Source organism: Muscardinus avellanarius (genome assembly GCF_963383645.1).
Source record: "Muscardinus avellanarius genome assembly, chromosome: 4".
NCBI lineage: Eukaryota > Metazoa > Chordata > Mammalia > Rodentia > Gliridae > Muscardinus > Muscardinus avellanarius.
In genome coordinates, this window is record NC_137789.1 from 133,466,181 (window position 1) to 133,484,393 (window position 18,213).

The following is an 18,213-nucleotide window of genomic DNA, read 5'->3' on the forward strand; positions in this document are numbered from 1 at the left end:
CCCAAAGGACCCCACAGGGGACTGCCACTAACCCCTCAGCAGTCCAGTGCCTTTGGATCAGGGCCTCTACAGTGAGACCTCTGGCTGCAACTGTTTGCCAGAGCTCCTTCCGTAATGTCTCCCATCACTGGTAGAGAGAGTAGCCCCTCTTCCCCACGGCCTCCTCACCTCACCTCTCTCTTGGCCTGCTGGGGCTGCAGCATGGAGGAGCCTGCAGAGACCCTGGCAGTGATGTTGATCTGGGAGGAGAAGATGAAAGCTAGCTTCAGGATCCCCAGTCACTGGAGACGCGTTAGAGCATTTAGAGAGTGCCTTGGCTTGGGGGAAGTCTGGCCGAGAGGAGAGAGCAGGCTTCCTAACCTGGAGCCCCAATGGGCCAAGATGGTGTCAACGTCAGTGGTCGTGCAGCTAGATGATCATCCTCGAAGCTGAGGACACACCTGTCTCCAGAGCTGCTGCAGTGTGGGCTTCACTGGCCTCCAGTGGGCATCATCACACGCACGGGGAGAGCCCTGTGCACTTGTAGTTCTCACCACCCTCGTTGTAGCGGTCCAGAGATGAGGGAAGAGTGAAACTGATGTCCAGGAGCAAGGCAGGGTAACCTTAGCAAAGCAGCTGGATGAAACAGAACAACCAAAAATGTTAATACACAGCCAAACCTCACTCACTGGGTGCCACAAATGAAGGAAATGTCAAAGCCAGAGCAGAACGAGAGACACCGCTGGCTGCATGCTGGAGGGAGACCTGCTTAGGAGAAGTCGGGGTTGTAACGCACCAGGCAGGAAACATGACCTTGGGCCCAAGAGAAGCAGAAAACTAGAACTGTATAAAGCCAGGGACAGCGCCGTGTAGGAAAGGGACACTCACAAGCTCACTCCAGTGGCCCAGGGAAGCAAGAGAGGGAAGAAAGCAACATGTCACCATGAGAAATGGAGACCCCAGGCCTGAGCCTGGATCAGAAGCTAAATTTATGCCATGAGTGTGTTGTGCAGGAACCCCAAGCCAAGAACTTGCATAAAAATTTGTCCAGGATAGCAATTCTCTCAGAAACCCCAGCAGGAACAATAGCAACCCTTCCTTGTGGAGACATTCAATAATCTAAGGAACAAGGGACTCACACAGGAAAAAAAAAAATCCACCATAAGAAATCATGCATCTCATGTGACTATAAACAATCAGAGGGACAGTAAACGAAGCGGTACATAGAACAGTTAACACCGGAGAGCATGGAACCATCCAAGAGCAACTATGAACTGCACGTGTTTAATATTTCAAAGAGGATCAAAGAGAAGTATCCGTTTTTATCACAGATCCAGATTCCCAGGGACCCTTCCCCACCACTGTTCAGCAAATTGTGCTGTAACAGAGATCAAAAAGGGCAAAGAATGAAGGCCACACCTACAGCTTATTGTTTTGGCGTCTAGGAGCCACTGAGAGAGCTGAGCCTCAGGCAGCTCTGAAAGTATAGCCTGTTCATGGCTTATCCCAGCTCCCAGGCTGCTTAGCCTCAGCAAAGAATCTTACTTTTCCTTTGGGAAGATGACTAAACATTGAAGAGTTGGGGACAAGGACAGTGTTTTCCTTCCGTGTGTGTGTGTGTGTGTGTGTGTGTGTGTGTGTGTGTGTGTGTGTGTATGCATGCTCACACACACATATGGGGGATGTTTCTCCACCTGACAGGGAAAAGGGAGTTTTATTGAAGAGCTTGGGAGAACTTTTCCTAATGCCGAGAGACTGTAGCTTTGAAGGAAGCCCTCCAGCCCAGGAGTAGCTGTGGGTACTGCCCAAGCGCTCAGGGCATGGAGCGGGAGCAGAGGAGCTGATCTCCTGGAAACTGACGAGTCAGAGCAGAGATGGGAGGCTGATGAGCCAAAGTTCAAAGCTGAGCAGCAGAGTCAGCTTGGAGACAGGAGTCAACTCTTGCAGTTTGGACCCCTTGCCCACATCTGCGACGAGCAGCAAAGTAGCCTTTTAGTGGACAGAGGTGTGGACCCTGGGAAACCTCCTCCTCCTACTCAGGGACTCCCGAGGACCTCCAGGAACCGCCTCTTTCCTGTAGTTAACAACCCCCTTCCAATGCAACCGTATTTCCCTCCATAAAACACTTAGCCCTTGGCCAGCCCCTTGGGGGAGGAGAGGGCAATAAAGGCCCAGAAGTGTTTCTGAAGGAGGCTGGGAGTCGCCTAGTCTTGTCTGTCGGCTCAAAGCCCCTGATTAACAGAGGAATTTAGGGCACAGACATCAGAGTTCCTCTCCAACCTTGAAAGGAAAGAGTAAGGGTAACTTCAGATACATGGCAAGTCAGAGAGCCCTTTACTATGGAGGCCACATCAAGCCAGAGGGCTTCTCCTGTGTACCCACAGCCCCTAAGACCTTTCATTTAGGCTGAGAAGCCCCGAAGAGAAAAGACTAGCTTCCTCAGACATCCCCGAAACCTCCAGCCACATCCTCAAGGACCTTCAGCCCCCAGACATCACTCTGATTTAATTATGGGGCATTTCCATAGCAATGAGACATTGACAGATATGCAGGTGCCCTGGGCCCACAGCCTAGGGAGTCATTGGATTGTGCTCTTTCTCCTCCTTCTTTATCCAGTCCACCACTGGAGGAGGAAAATGGTGCTAAAAAGAAGAGGCACTAACCACTCTAGGGCCTGGAGAGGCAGGCCAACTTCGAGCAGAAGAAAAGCGGTACCAACCTGACCCCAGGTGGCATCTGTGCCTACCAGCTATCCCAGCAATGAGTGGAGCCGTACAAGGGAGGAGAGTTTTGGGGTGCCTTAGTACAGATGTAATTCTGGGTCTTCCAAATTGAGCCCAGATTTGTCCCATACCTTGGTTCCTCTACCTCCCCCCTTCATCTCCTCCATCTATCCATGAGACACAAGGCTAAACACATCAAATGGACTCATGTTCCTTCGTAATATATTCTTCCTAGTTCGTTTAGAGACCAGAAGAGAGACAAGTCCGAATTTGAATCAAAATATTTTCACTCTATGCCCAGCACTGTGACATTTTTTTTCCAAAAAAAAAATCAATGATCTGTTTTTATGTGCCTATAGTAGCCAACTCAACAAAGCATTGCCTAGTTGAACACAGTGGGCACTGCTTTCATGATGAGCCAGGTGAAAAGGAACCTCTCAGCTGCTGTAGATGTTGTTCAGAGGCTCCAGGGATGTCCCAAAGAGGAGTTCCCCCAAATGGGGATTCCTCCCAGTGCCAAGCTTGTTTGTTCCATTATTTAGCACTTTTTAAGAAGAAAAGGTTGGCAAAGGAAACATAAAGTCTATCAAACCTGCCTTTTCTGAGTAACCAGAAATCCTAATGGATGTTACAGATACTTATTAGGACGAAGGGCTCAGAAATGTCTTGGTGGAGCACAGTCTAAATGTGTACCATTTTCAATATGTTCCATGTGTAAATAAAATGTAAAAAAAAAAGAAATGTCTTGTTAGAAGCTGGACATGGTGGCCTATGTTTATAATACCAGTACTTGGGAGACTGAGACAGGAGGATCATAGGTTTGAGGCCTTGCCAATTTAAACTCCCAGCAACTTAGCAAGACCCTATTTCAAATTTTAAAAAAAGGGCCAGGGGTATATCTCAGAAGTAGAATGCCCCTAGGTTCAATCCCCAGTACCAGAGAGAGAATGAGAGAATGAGAGAGAGAGAGAGAGAGAGAGAGAGAGAGAGAGAGAGAGAGAGAGAAGAAGAAGAAGAAGAAGAAGAAGAAGAAGAAGAAGAAGAAGAAGAAGAAGAAGAAGAAGAAGAAGAAGAAGAAGAGGAGGAGGAGAAAAGGGAAAAGAAAAGAAAAGAAAATGAAAAATATATATAATATTTTTCTCCTGGAAAGGAGTGGTGGCACATGCCTATAATTCCAGTAGTTGGAAGGCAGAGACAGGAGGATTGAAGATTTGAGGCCAGCCCCAGCAACTTAGCAAGACATCTCAGCATCTTAGTGAGATCTTGTTTCAAATGAAACATAAAATGGGATTGGGGTTGTAGCTTGGAGGCAGAATGCCCCTGGTCCAATCGCCAGGAAAGAAATGTCTTGGTGGCCTCCAAGCCACCTAGGCAAGACCTGAACACTTGTTTTTCCCTCGAGTCAGCCACCCCCAAGGTGACAGGAAGACCCCTTCTCCTTCCCCAGGGAGATGAGAATCTCCCTGATTCTCCCCCACCCTCAGCTGTAGCCTCAGGACAAACGAGCCTGTGCCTTTTTAACCCTGAGCTTTGGGAGGCAGCTCTGCCACTACTGTCACTTCTGAGTGGGCTTTGCAGGCCTTCAGCCTGGAATCCTTCCCCTCTCCTCCCGGCTGGCGCTGGGCTGGCGGGCAGGGAGGAGGAAATCCTGCAGCGGCTTGGCTCCGGGAGCAGCCTAATGCTCCAGCAGCTTAAGTGGCCGTTTTCCTTGGGATTAGGGTTTCACTTACACAGAGCGCCTGAAAAACGCTGCGCTTTCAGAAGGATTAGAGCTGACAATTCAGTGCTCTCAGAGAACAAAATAAAGCCAGAGAGGAACTGAGAGACCTGGAGTATCAGGAGACTGTGCAAACAAGCTTAACCTCTGCCCACCCAGCATGAGGGTCTCTTCTGTACAAAGCCCGTCAGTGAGCCTGGGCCCAGTTTCCCGGGTGCCAGCCAGCCCCTGCCTGGCTCTGCTTCTCATTTGCAACTTGCTGATGCAGCCAGAGAAGGCAGCATCAAGAAGAGACCTGAGGAGGGCTCTGGAGACTTCTCTGCCCAAGCCTCAGTTTTCCCCTCTAAATGAGTATGTTGGACTAGAAGATTGTCCCATTACCTCTCAGCCCTTTGAAAATGGGATTCTCCCCAGTGCTCTCTAGTTTTATGCTAGGATCTATCCATGGTCCAGCTGGGTTAGAAGGAAACTGCCTCCTGTGGGGCCCTGGACCAGCAGTCTGCACAGTCCTTTGGGGCCCTGGCGCTGCAGCCCACACAGCACTTTAAGGCCATGTGCTGGATGAAGAAAGAGTAGGAACAGTGTGACTGGCTGTGACCAGCTTTCTGGCTGTTAAGAGAGTTCTCACTGAACTCAGGCAGACCTGGGCAGCATCCCTGCTGAGGACACCCCAGAGATTAAGGGTCCAGCTGTCTGGGCGGCAGGATCAGCTAGAGCAGCCACCCTGAGCTGTGGGCACAGCCCCCTCTGCTGGAACTTGGAGCAGCAGAACCTCGGGCTAAGTGTGGGGCCCAGATAGTGCCAGGGCCTGGGGACCTCACACAGGCAGCTCTGTCCCAGAGGACAAATCTTGGGAGGACTTGGAAACCCACAAAATAAGAAACAACATGAAATATATATATAAAAAACTTCCTCTTTTTTAAAGATTCAAAGATTGCTACTTTAGTATATCATATATAACTTGGATTGGTCATAAAGGGATCATAATTGGTATAGTATGCGTAAAGGTAGAGTATATTTAGGCAGTAATTACACATTTAATAACTGTTGTCTTTTAAGTATTATAAATGTGTCAAATGCAGGCACAGACTGCCAACCTTGAAGAAATCTAATGTCTTCATTTTTGCCACCTTATGAGAAGCAGACAAAACTTGAGGATAGGATAGTAAAACAAGAGTTATGTTTTCTGGCCTTAGGGTCCTCCGTGGTGTCAAATGGATAGCAAAAGTGCTCATTTTCAGAGAAAGATGCCGAGGAAACACATCTCTAAACTCATTGGATATAACTTTTGCTGTATAAATCTGTGTCTAATAAGTCTTGTTGCCAAAGCCTTCAGTAGCAGCAGTTTCTGCTTCTTGGTTAGCTTTCTTTGTATTATTTCCCAGGTCGTCGGAATGTTGCCATTGGCTTGGACCTGAGCTGAGCCTCCCTGCTACTTCACATTTTGCTGTTTTCTTGTTTTTCTTCTTGTTGTTGCTGTTTGTTTTTTTGCAGTGCTAGGGATTGAACCCAGGGCCTCTTGCATGCTAGACACATTCTCTACCACTGAACACACCCCCAGCCCACATTTACTGTTTTCTGTATGACCTGGTTTATTGTTGTTATTCAAGTATTTGCAAACAAATTGGTGTCTTTCTCAAAGAACAGAGGTTCTCTTGATTTTTTATAAGAACAGAGGTTCTCTTGGTTTTTTATAAGCACTACTTGTTAAACTTGGAATCATAAATTCTCTCTTTCTCTCTTTCCTTTTTCCTTCCTTCCTTTCTTTCTTTGTGATTCTGGAGATTGAACAAACCAGAGGCATTCCACCTCTGATCCCCAGCCCCAGTCCTATTTTTATTTTGAAACAGGGTCTCACTAAGTTGTGGAGGCCTTGCTAAGTTGCTGAGGCTAGCTATGAACCTGCGATCCTCTGGTCTCAAGTATTAAAATTACAAGTATGCCACCACCTACCTGGCTCAAATCATAAATATGTGGGGTGTGTGTGTGTGTGTGTGTGTGTGTGTGTGTGTGTGTGTGTGTGTGTTATACTGGGGATGGAACTCAGGGGCATTCTACCTCTGGGCTATACACCCAGACCTATTTTATTTTTTATTTGGAAACAGGGTGTTGCTAAGTTGATGCAACCTTACCAAGTTACTGAGGCTGTCCTCAAACTTGCAATCCTTCTTTCTCAGCCTTCCCAAAACTGGGATTACAGACATCCAACACTGCCCGGATCATGAAAACTTTTGAGATGTGATAAAAGCCATGTACCATCTACTTAAAAAGATGTGCATGTAATACAGGTATTGTGGTATACACCTGTAATCCCAGTATTTGGAAGGCTGAGACAGAGGATCACAGGTTCAGAAACTTAGCAAAACTCTCAGTAACTTAGCAAGATCCTGTTTCAAAATAAAACATAAAATAAGGCTGGGGGGGTATAGCTTAAAGGTACAGTGCCCCTAGATTCAATCCCCAATACAACAACAACAACAAAAATGTATGTACAATATCTATAACACTTTATATATACATTTCTATGGACATCCTGAAATGCACCTATGGACCACTGAATCCCAGTTTAAAACCCCCACTGTAGAAAATGGAAGAAGATGAAACACACGGGAAACAACGACAAAATATTCTATTATAGGAAGGGCTAGCTTAGCGTCATCCCAGGCTACTTTGCTAAACTATCCCTTCCTATAATAGAATATTACCTCAAAAATCACTTTCTAGCCAGGCGTGGTGACGCACACTTATAATCCCAGGACGTGGGAGGCTGGGACAGATGGATCGTAAGGTTAAAAACCAGCCTCAGCTACTTAGTTAGGCTCTCAGCAACACAGTGAGACTCTGTTTTCAAATAAAATATAAAATAGATTTAGCCGGGTGTGGTGTCGCACGCTTGTAATCCTGCACTTGGGAGGCCGAGACAGGAGGATTGTACAGGTTCGAAGCCAGCCTCAGCTGGCTTAAGAGACCCTGTTTCCAAAATAAAATATAAAATAGGTCTGGGAGTGTAGCCTGGAGGTAGAAAGCCCCTGGGTTCCATCCCCAGTACCACACATGCAAAAAAAAAAAAAAAAAAAAAAAAAAAAAAAAAAAAAAAAACGCTCACTTTCCAAGTGTACTATTTGTATTGTATCCAGGTTCTGCCATCTACTAGCTGTGACATCTTGGACATAATAGTTAACTCTTCTGAGTTTCCGTTTCTCATCTATTAAGTAAAGATTAAAAATAGGTCAACATCATAGAGTTGATATAAAGACTAAATGAAATAACACGTAAAGAATATTAAGCACAGTGCCCAGCAGATGGTAGGTGCTTAATGAATGCTGCGGAGCCCAGGTATAAGGAGAAACTCACCTCTGCCCTTGGATCTTACACTTGTCAATCAAAGTAGTAAATTATCTAATGACTAAAATTTTCCAATTTCTTAATAAAGCCCTTCACTTTACATTTCTTTGTATTTGTAAGAGAGGCTGCACTTAGATTTTCCAAAGCAGTTGATTTGCTCTGGCCCATTTGCTAAGGAATGTCTGACAAAAGTGCACTGTCTGATTCAGATGTGGTGATTGCTGTAGAAATTGGCTTTAGCATCTTCAGGGACTTCAGCAGTTGAACTGAGAAGACATCCTCATCAACCGCAGTGCTGCTAACTCTGAGTCTGTAGACTCTCTGCCACTGCTGTTTCTCAAAGACCCTCTATTTTTTTTTTTTTTTTTTAGAAAACTCTCAAAGGAGATTAATACTACACCCCATGGAGGGTTTTTTGTTTTTGGGTTTTTTTTTTTTTTTTTTTTTACAGACTTTCTATATCAGTTATTAATTCCTGGTGTCTTTTTCTTTCCTTATTTCCTTTGGTCTCATCTTAATGACAGCACAATGATATGAGATTTTTGTCTGTCACATGACTTCTTTTCCTTTTCTTTGGCTCTTTGGGAAATTATCCATGTTGTCCACTAAAGATAATGTGGCATAGACATGGCTCCAAACATCAGGGCTATCATTCACTAGCTATGTAGCTACAGGCCAGTCATTGAACCTCTCTGAAGCCTCCATTCCTCACCTTTAAAACATGAAAAGGGCCGGGCGTGGTGGCGCATGCTTGTGATCCCCGCGCTGGGGAGGCTGAGACAGGAGGATCGCACAGGTTCAAAGACAGCCTCAGCTACTTAGTGAGGCTCTCAGCAACTTAGTGAGACCCTGCTTCCAAATAAAATATAAAATAGGTCTGGGGGTATAGCCTGGAGGTAGAAAGCCCCTGGGTTCTACCCCCAGTACCACCAAAAAATAAAAGCACACACACATAAAAAAAAAAAAGTTTCCATGTGGAAGGCTCTTCATCTTTGAAGAATTATAAAAGCCGGGTGCCATGGTGCACACCACACCTGTAACTCTAATACTTGGAAGGCTGAAAGGAGAATCACAGACTCAGGGCCAGCCCTGGCAACTTAGCAAGACCCTATTTCAAAGTAAAAAAAAAAAAAAAAAGTAAAAGGACTGAGGGTACAGCTCAGAGACAGAGTGCCCCTGGGTTCAGTCCCTATCACTGCCTCCTCAAAAAAGCTTTAACCTTAGAAAACAAGTGGCAGTATGAAAACTCCTCTTCTCTTAGTATCATGTGAGTTACTGGTGCTGTTTCTGTTACCACTTGTGATTCCCCGTGCGGTTTCTATGTTACTGGCATGATCAGTGAGCAAAACAAGTACTTTCCTGCTTCCTGTCTCCTGTTGGACGGCACGTATAACAGATGCATCCTGGTAGCCTCGGCTCCCGTGTAAAGGAGGTGGCTCTGCTGTCTCCCAGCTTTCGAGTCTGTCTTCACGCCCCTGTCCGTCCTCTGCAGCTGCCACGCCCGGCGCCCCATTGATTCTTCCTAGCACAGAACCTGTTACTCATTCATATTCCCTTCCTAAAGGAGGCTCGCTCAAAGAATGCTGCTGGGCAAACAGGATGATGATCTTAGTAATTTGAAAACTTCCTGCAATATGTGCTTTCCATTATTGACAATGGCGTTCTGAAAGAATATATGGCTCTGGCGAGAGTCTGGTCAATTTTTTCCTGCTCTCCAGGTGTCACCTGTGTGCTAATGAAGCCACTGGGAGTGCTTTGTATGCAGTGGCTTGCCCCTTTGTTGGCTCAGAGGTCCTGAATAGCTGCCTCTTTATAGTGATGCTGATGTTGTAGCACAGAGCACAGCCGTATGCCAAACACCAGGACGCTGGGATGCCTTTCCTCATAGTTTCCCCATATTTTAAAAAGTGTTGCCTGGTGCTTCACGGGTTCACTTTTTTTTAAATATAATTTGAGCTGGGCATGGTGTTGCATGCTTGAAATCCCAGTACTTGGGAGGCTGAGACAAGAGAATTGCAGGCTTGAACCCAGCCTCAGAAATTTAGAGAGACCCTGATTTGAAAATAAAATAAGATAGGGCTGGGAGTATAGCTGAGAGGTAGAATACCCTTGGGTTCAATCCCCAGTACCCCCCAACAAAAATTTATATAGACATACATATATAATACAAATATAATATGTATATACATACATATGTAATATACACATATAAAATTTATATTCTTTTATATATTTATCTATATATACCATGTCCAATATATATGTGTGTATATATGTGTGTGAGTGTGTGTGTGTGTGTGTGTGTGTGTGTGTGTGTGTATATATATATATATATATATATATATATATATATATATATATGATTTGTTAATGTGCTTTCAAAAGTTTATGCCTACTGGAAGCTGGTCATATCACGTTGCAAGCTAGAAAGCCACTGTGAATAAACCTTGCAATAGGCGTGCCTCCAGGTTAGCTGGAGACAGGTTTCTAGTCACCCAGCCTTTTTCCTCGCTCCTGAAGCTAGGTAGAGAATTTTCTGATAAAACCTTAGATTATGAGAAATTCATGTGCGACACACTGTGAGAACCATGCAGTTGAAAACCAGAACTCAGATGCATCAAATTTGTGTTTACTAGGAAGAAGATATATAGCAGAGAATTGAGCCATGTAATGCCTGTAATCCTAGTACTTGCAAGGCTGAGACAAAAGGATCACAGGTTCAAGAACAGCCTCAGCAATTTAGCAACCTAGCAAGATCCTATTTCAAAACAACAACAACAAACCCGGGCGTGGTGGCGCACGCTTGTAATCCCAGCGTTCGGGAGGCTGAGACCGGATGATCGTGGTTCATGGACAGCCTCAGCTACTTAGTGAGGCCCTCCGTAACTTAGTGAGACCCGGTTTCAAAATAAAAGAATAAAAAATTGGGCAAGGGGTGTAGCTTGGAGGTCAAATGCCTCTGGGTTCCAGCCCCAGACCCGCAAAATAAATAAATAAATAGATAAATAAAATAGTGGTAGCTGGGTGTGGTAGTGCACACTTGTGTTCCCAGTACGTGGGAGGCTGAGACAGGAGGATTGCAGGTTGGAATCCAGCCTCAGCAATTTAGTGAGACTTTCAGCAACTAAGAAAGATCCTGTGTTTTTTGTTTATTTGGTTGGTTGGTTGGTTGGTTGGTTTTTGGTTTTTGTGGTACTGGAGGTTGAACCTAGGAACATTCTACCTCTGAGCTATACTCTTAGTCCTATTTTTTTTAAAACAGGGTCTCACTAAGTTGCTGAGGCTGGTTGTGAATCTGTGATCCTCCTATCTCAGCCTCTCAAGTAGTGGGGATTACAAGTATGCACCACCATGCCCAGCTTAGACCCTGTTTTAAAATAAAACAATAAAGTAGGACTAGTGTAATGCTCAGAGGTTTAAAGCTTCTGGGTTCAACCCCCAACACCACAAAAAAGAAAGGAAGGAAGGAAGGAAGGAAGGAAGGAAGGAAGGAAGGAAGGAAGGAAGGAAGGACGGACCCGGGCGTGGTGGCGCACACTTGTAATCCCTGCACTTGGGAGGCTGAGACAGGAGGATCACGCAGGTTTGAAGCCAGCCTCAGCTACTTAGTGAGGCTCTCAGCAACTTAGTGAGACCCTGTTTCCAAATAAAATATAAAAAGAGGTCTGGGAGTATAGCCCGGAGGTAGAGAGCCTCTGGGTTCCACCCCTAATACCACACACAAAAGAAGGAGGAGGAGGAGGAGGAGGAGGAGGAGGAGGAGGAGGAGGAGGAGGAGGAGGAGGAGGAGGAGGAGGAGACAAGATACTCATTTTTGTAGACATTAAGATCACAGGAATCCCCGTACTGGGGAGGCTGAGACAGGAGGTTCGCACAGGTTCAAAGCCAGCCTCAGCTACTTAGTAAGGCTCTCAGCAACTTAGTGAGACCCTGTTTCCAAATAAAATATAAAATAGGTCTGGGGGTATAGCCCAGAGATAGAAAGCCCTTGGGTTCTACCCCCAGTACAAAAAAAAAAAAAAATCACAGGGCCAGGAGGAATTGGTTTCTATGTCTGTATAGAAAACCTTCATAATCTCCCCTCTCTTCTATCTTGGGCTTTTTCGGGTAGAAAAGGTTCCTAGAGATTGAACCAAGGGGTGCTCCACCACTGAGGTAAACCCCTCGCCCCCTTTTTTTTATTTTTAAAGAAGGGTCTGGCCTCAAACTTGCAATACTCCTGTCTCAGCCTCCCAGATACTTAGATTATAGGTATGTGCCCTTGTACCTGACTATCTTAGGCATTTTTACCATAAGTGGCATATATTCATCTCTCTCAGAACTGATAGATTGCTGTCATTGTCTACTTTAGATTCACACCACTGAGAGATGGTCAGGAGACGTGTATTTTTTATTAACAAAGTCAGTAAAAGAAAACTCCCAACATAGCAAACAGATTCTTCCAACTCCCTGAGAGTCAGAAGCAATCATTTGTTTGAAAGTTCAACTCTGTCTGTTGTGGAGTTTTAGGAAATGTAAGATATTAATTATGTTAGGTAAGCATATCATCCTGTTGCATGATAAAAACTGAGAACAGATGACACTGTGAATCTTTCACCATCCTATAAAAATTCATAGACCATTATTTAAATTGTTTTTAAAGGAAAAGCAGATTCAAACATTTACATTTTGTCCCAGCTTCACCTCTTTGTAGGCAATCGTCATGTATGAAGCAATTAAAAGAACAATTATAACCCACTGGGAATTGCTATAAGTGCAGTGGAGGGATAGAGGATGAGTCACCAGGGTTTTCTTCAGTATCCACCATGTTTTCAACAATGCAGCACAGAGAGGAGACAAGTCTTGCCCTCGGGTTGCTTATGATCTGCTTAAAGAAACAAACGATGATATGAAGCAACAGGGCTGACGCACTATGTGGTCCAGTGACATGGCGGCTCGCGGAGGGGAGATGCTGTGGAAGTTTAAAGGCGAGACATTTCCCTGAGGAGTAGAACGGGAGGAATTTGGGCACTTCAGCTGGAAGAAGACGAAAACTATGAGGAAGGAGAAAAGGTCACGGCAAAAGCGCAGGGGGCTCACCGCACACAGTGAACACCGTCCCACTAACACAGGAGGGCAGGACTCCAGGTGGAAGGAGTTCTTGGGAGGCTGCATTCAAACCGTAGCCTCCGGGAAGCAGCGATGGTTTTTACAGGGACAGTGGTGTGATGCAAGCCATGTTTCACGAGGGCTAGCCAAGCAGCCACATGGAGGATGGGCGGAGGGGGAGAATGTGGAGGCACGGAACACCAGCAGAGAGACCAGTGTGGGGAGCCAGGGACAGGTGCTAAGGAGCTGAGCTCTCAAGGTGGTGGAGGAAAGGGAAACACCATGGCTAAGGAGTCGGCAGTGCCTCATGAATGGCTTCATATAGAGGGGAGGAAGACTCCCAAGTTGTTGGTCTTATGGTCTTCAAAGGGATTGGTATGAGCCAGGCATGGTAGCACATGCTTGTAATTCCAGTACTTGGGAGGCTGAGACAAGAGGATCATAGTTTGCTGCCAGCCTCAGCTACTTAGGCCCTCTACAACTTAGTGAGACCCTGTTACAAAATGAAGAATAAAAAATAGGGCTGGCGGTGTAGATCAGAGATAGAATGCCTCTGGGTTCCATCCCCAGTACCACAGAAGGGAGGTTGTTACAAGTTTGAGGCCAGTCTGAGTAACCTTGTCCAAAAATAAAAGGGCTGGGAATGTAGCACAGTGGTAGAGTACTCCTGGGAATCAATCCTCAGTAACCCCCTACACACACACACACACACACACACACACACACACACACACACACACAGTAAAATTGGTGGTGGGGGAAGATAAATCTGCCTCGATTCCTGTTAGGTTTGAGGTGACAGTGGGACAGCTAATAAAATTTTCAGCAGGCAGCTAAAAGTGCAAAAACCTGAGCTATAGCTCTGTATACTTAAAGGAGGATGAATCATTCAGATGTGTCAAGGCAGGGGCAAGGAAACATATACATCTCAGGAATGCAAGAGGTGAGGTCATCTTCAAGGGGAGAGTGCCAAAGAAAGAAAGATGCTTTGGAATAGCCAGGGACAAGATGATGAGTAGGGCCCAGCTGGGGGTGGGGGAAGTAAACTAGGCGAGGTTCAAATAGTTCTATACTCCCTCCAGCTATGCCTTGCCTTCCCAGGGCTGGACAGAGGCATGAGGGGGTGAAGTGGCGCTGGCCGGCGAGGAAGAAAAAGAGACTCTGCAGAGAATACATGGGCCCAGGAGAGGGTAGAGTAGGCTCTAGCACGTCCGAGTATGGGAGAGAGTGAGTATTGTCATCGCAGTTATCATTACAGTTTCCCAATTGCAAAGGGAGTGGTGTTCCCTCTGCAGCAAAGGAAAGGGTAAACAAGGAAGGGAAGCCTGTCCTGTGCAGCTGTTTGCCAAGGGACATGTCTGTGGACCAGGAGTATCTCCCTAATACTGACTCACTTTGCCTCCGCTCCAGGACACTGGCAAGGAAAGTCCCGCCTCCCACTCTCCAGGCCCAACTATTAGAAGCCTCCAGGGACAGAAGTCCAGCAGCTGGCGGGGGAGCAGATTTTGCTCACTGGGACGCTATCTGATCCACTTGCACTGTTGGTTCAAAGCTCCTGATTCACTTCAGGGATGATTTTCTAGCATTCAAATACCATAAACACTAACAGCAAAATAGCTTGCTGGCTAGTCCCCAACTCTCCATACCTGCTAGACTCTGCACCTGCAGCCCTACTTGGAGAAGGCATGGAATGTCCATCAGCCCCTATAGAAGTGGTGGAGGGGCGTCCTCAAAGCCTGAAGACAAAGCATTAAGGGGGAGAGGGAATCTAGAAGGTAGAGGTCCATTTGGCTACTGGAGAGCCAACAACTGAATATCTTGCAGATAAGTCAAACCAGGTCATCTCCTCCCATCTCCATCTGGGTTTGGAATGCAGAGACAGGGGCACAGGCAGACACACAAACACACAGAGGAAGACACAAAGAGCCACACAGAACAGAGGTGTACACACATGGCCAACCTAAACACGGGCTGTTAGGTCACAAACCTGGGACCCGCACAGGCACTCTGGGACCTCCTCTCAAGCCCTCCTCTCAAGAGTTCCACTCCCTGGAGCACCCCAGTGTGAACAGAAGCAGGCCCCTCTCTTCCAGACCTCACCCCTTCCCCTTTGTGTTTTTCCAGGTCGTGACATGGCGAGCACCACTCTGCCTGGTTACCCCCCTCACGTGCCCCCCACTGGCCAGGGAAGCTACCCCACCTCCACCCTGGCAGGAATGGTGCCTGGTAGGTGACAATACTGCAGCTGCCAATCTAGGTGGGGACGGCTAAATTGTGGGTGAGCTGCTGAGTGGTCTGTAGGCTTGAGAGTGGGGGCCGGTGGGAGACCTGACATCCCCTCCCCACAAACCTCTATCATTCCATCCCTCTCTCTCCCTAGAAGCTGCAGTTGGCCCTCAGCCGAGCAACCCAGGGAGGAAGCTTGAAGAAGTGCCCCCTTACATGTACCCCATTTTCTGTCATGGCCCCTCCCCAGTGCTCACCCACCAGAGCCTCAGCCTCAGCCCCGCCCTCAGAGCCCCAGCCCACCCCAGCCAGCTGACACTGCTTGGAAGAGCCGGTCCTGGTTTCCATGGAAACTTGGAGCAAAGAACCATTTCCAGGGGCATGTCAGTCACTCAGACAAAGCCACCCTGGTCCACACCAAGCCACAGGGGAAGGCCAGTATGGAGAGGAGGGAGGGGATCCTCAAGAGGACTGGAGGACAGGCTACCACAGGAGTCAGAGGGACTTTGGCGTTGAAGAAACAAGTTAGAGCCCCTGCCCCCAATCTCTTTAGAGGACCCAGGACCCCATTCTCCTCCAGGCCCTCACTGTGTCTGGCCTGAGAGCCATTAGGTTTGGGCTGTGTGACTAAGGCTAGAGGTTGTGCTAGCCCTGCCCCTCACCCTAGACTGGGAGCAGGGCTTGAAACCAAAGAATGGAAGTCCCTATCTGCAGAAACACCAAAAACCTCTAGTCTTAAAGAGGGTAGGCCTCCCCAGCCCTGCAACCCCTGCCCCTACTGACCCTCTCATGTGCCCTGTCCCTGAAGTTCAACTCTTACTAGGAGGGAGAAAGGGAGAGGACAAAAGAGGGTGATTGACCTCATCCACCCAGGGACATCTGGGAACAGGGACAGCCCCGAAGAGTAGGGGGCAGGCAAAGGAAGATTGCAGTAGGGCTGGCAGGAGTTAGAGGTGTGGGTGAAGAGGTTCCTGCCCAGATTTGGGGAGTAGAAGCACTGTTGGGGGGAAAGGAGATTCTTTGGGGGAAGGTTCCAGCAGTGAGCAGCTGGGGGCTGAGGAGGTCTTAGAAAGTGGGGGTAAGAGAAGAGTGGGGGTGGGGAGTCTGTAGGGAGGTGGGATGAGGGAACCGCAGAGAGCTCATGGTGGCAAGGGGGGAGTCGTTAAACAGAATCTAGTGCTGATGAGGAAATTACACTTGTTTCATTAGCGATGGGGAAGGAGATAGCTCAGTTCCTCTTGGTCACAGTTGAGCTCAGAAGCTCATTATCCTGCTGCACGCATGCTTTCCCTCCTCGTCAATAAACAGGCTTTCCAGTGGCTGCATCCCCCACCCCCACCCAGCTCCCTCTCAGAGAGGGGCCCCTTCTCCTCTACTTAACCCGCGGTTAGGGATCACTGTAAACAGTCTGGGGTCATCACACAGGAGAAAGGGCGAGGGGGAAACCCGGAGGCCTGGCCTTTCTCCCCCGGAGGGAGGGAGGCCGGCAGCTTCCGAAGGCTGTCCGCCAGCCCACGGCCCCACCGCTCACTGCCCCTGGACCAGTGGGCATTCCACGCGCTTCCGCGGTGTCCTTTTCCTGCTGCTGCGCACCCACATATTTCACCTCTTGAGGGAAAGGGGGGTCTCCGCACCCTCAGACCACCCGGTGTTTCTAACCGCGCTGAGATGACTGTTTTAGGACTTTCTGGAACACAGTGTCCCCAAGGACCTTGCTTCACCACCCTCCCCTTCTTCCACCCTGCGGGGCTATAGCTCCTAGGAGCAGAGTGTCCACTATGAAAACCCTTGACCCCTAAGTTAGGGAAGTGTGCGCGCCGGGACCCAGGACAAGTCCGTCCTGGGTGGCCTGGAGCGCCTCGCCGAGGGAGTCCGGGCGCGCACCTGCCCCCGTCCCTCCACGCGGTGCGAGAGGCACAGGGTATCCCTCTCCCCTCCTCTCCCAGCGCACGCGGTGGGCTGCCCCGCCTCGGGCCGCCCGCACTGGCCGGGGCCCCACGGGCGCCACCGCGGCTCAGGCTCGGGGTGGGGGCAGAAGGTGCGGTCTGGGCTCCGGCGGTCAGCCCGGCGTGCGGGGGTCTGATCCTCACTTCCCAACCCTCCCGCAGGGAGCGAGTTCTCCGGCAACCCGTACAGCCATCCCCAGTACACCGCCTACAACGAGGCTTGGAGATTCAGCAACCCCGCCTTACTAAGTGAGTACGCCACCTGGCTGGCCGGCGGCCCAGCGCGTCTGCCCGCCCACCAGCCCCGCCGAGGGGCGCCCCAGCCCCGCCGCCCGGCCGTCGGGTGCCGGGCGGGGCCGGGGGCCGCGCTCCTTAGTACTGGCGGAGGCCCGGGGGTCCTTCGAGGACGCCTGCGCCTCCGGCCTCTTCCCTCCGCTCCCCTTCCTCCCGAGGCCCTGGAAGGCTCTGGGCCGCGTCGCCCCGACCCGAGGAGGGTCCGCAGCAGGGCGCCGCCGCACCCGTCCCTCTGCGCGCAGCTCTCCCGGGCAGCGGCCTCGCCCGCCCAGCCCGTCTCCAGCCCCGACCCCGCTAGCCCCCAGCTCGGGGAGGTCTTTTCTTTGCTTTTCTTTCCTTTTTTGTCCTCCTGTTTGTCCTCTCACCCAGCCCATTCTTCTCCTGTGTTAACTTCCAGGTTCCCCTTATTATTATAGTGCCGCCCCCCGGGGCTCCGCCCCTGCCGCTGCTGCCGCTGCCTATGACCGCCACTAGTTACCGCGGTGACCACATCAAGCTTCAGGCCGACAGCTTCGGCCTGCACATCGTCCCCGTCTGACCGCCCACCCCGAGGGAGGGAGGACCGACGCGACGCGATGCCTCTCGGCCACCGTCCCAGCCCCAGCCCCATCCCCAGACCCCCGCAGCCCTCCACGTCACAGGCCGGGCCCGCCGCCCCCAGCCCCGCCGGCCTGGACCGCGAGGGGCCGCCCTGCTCGCCCGGGCTCGGCCGGGCCGCCGCCTCGCGCGCCCAGTACCTTTCTGTGACACACAATCAGCGCGGCCCAGCCCCGGAGCAGCCTGCCGCGGACGCCCGCGCTCCGGGAGGCTCCGCTGGAGGGGCTGGGCAAAAGACACCCAGATCAAAACGGCTTCCCGCAGAAGAAGGAAGAGCCGCCTGCCGGACCCTCGGGGA

At 49.3% G+C, this 18,213-nt stretch overlaps 1 protein-coding gene across 9 annotated transcripts in view; it reads left to right on the forward strand.

Annotated features, from left to right (window-relative positions):
• PAX2 (paired box 2) overlaps nt 1-17,856 on the forward strand; it is a gene marked incomplete at both ends in the record, with an annotated part of 87,627 nt that extends 69,771 nt beyond the window's left edge. For 4 of the 9 annotated variants that reach the window (XM_080693609.1, XM_080693610.1, XM_080693602.1 and 1 more), the window contains 3 exons: nt 14,977-15,078; nt 17,187-17,273; nt 17,716-17,792. In XM_080693609.1, coding sequence (XP_080549735.1) covers nt 14,977-15,078; nt 17,187-17,273; nt 17,716-17,792 — 266 coding nt within the window. Of the gene's footprint in view, nt 1-14,976; nt 15,079-17,186; nt 17,274-17,715 lie in introns of all 9 variants that reach the window. The other 5 variants (XM_080693606.1, XM_080693607.1, XM_080693608.1 and 2 more) reach the window with 3 other exon arrangements.
• Between the last annotated feature and the right edge of the window lie 357 nt (nt 17,857-18,213).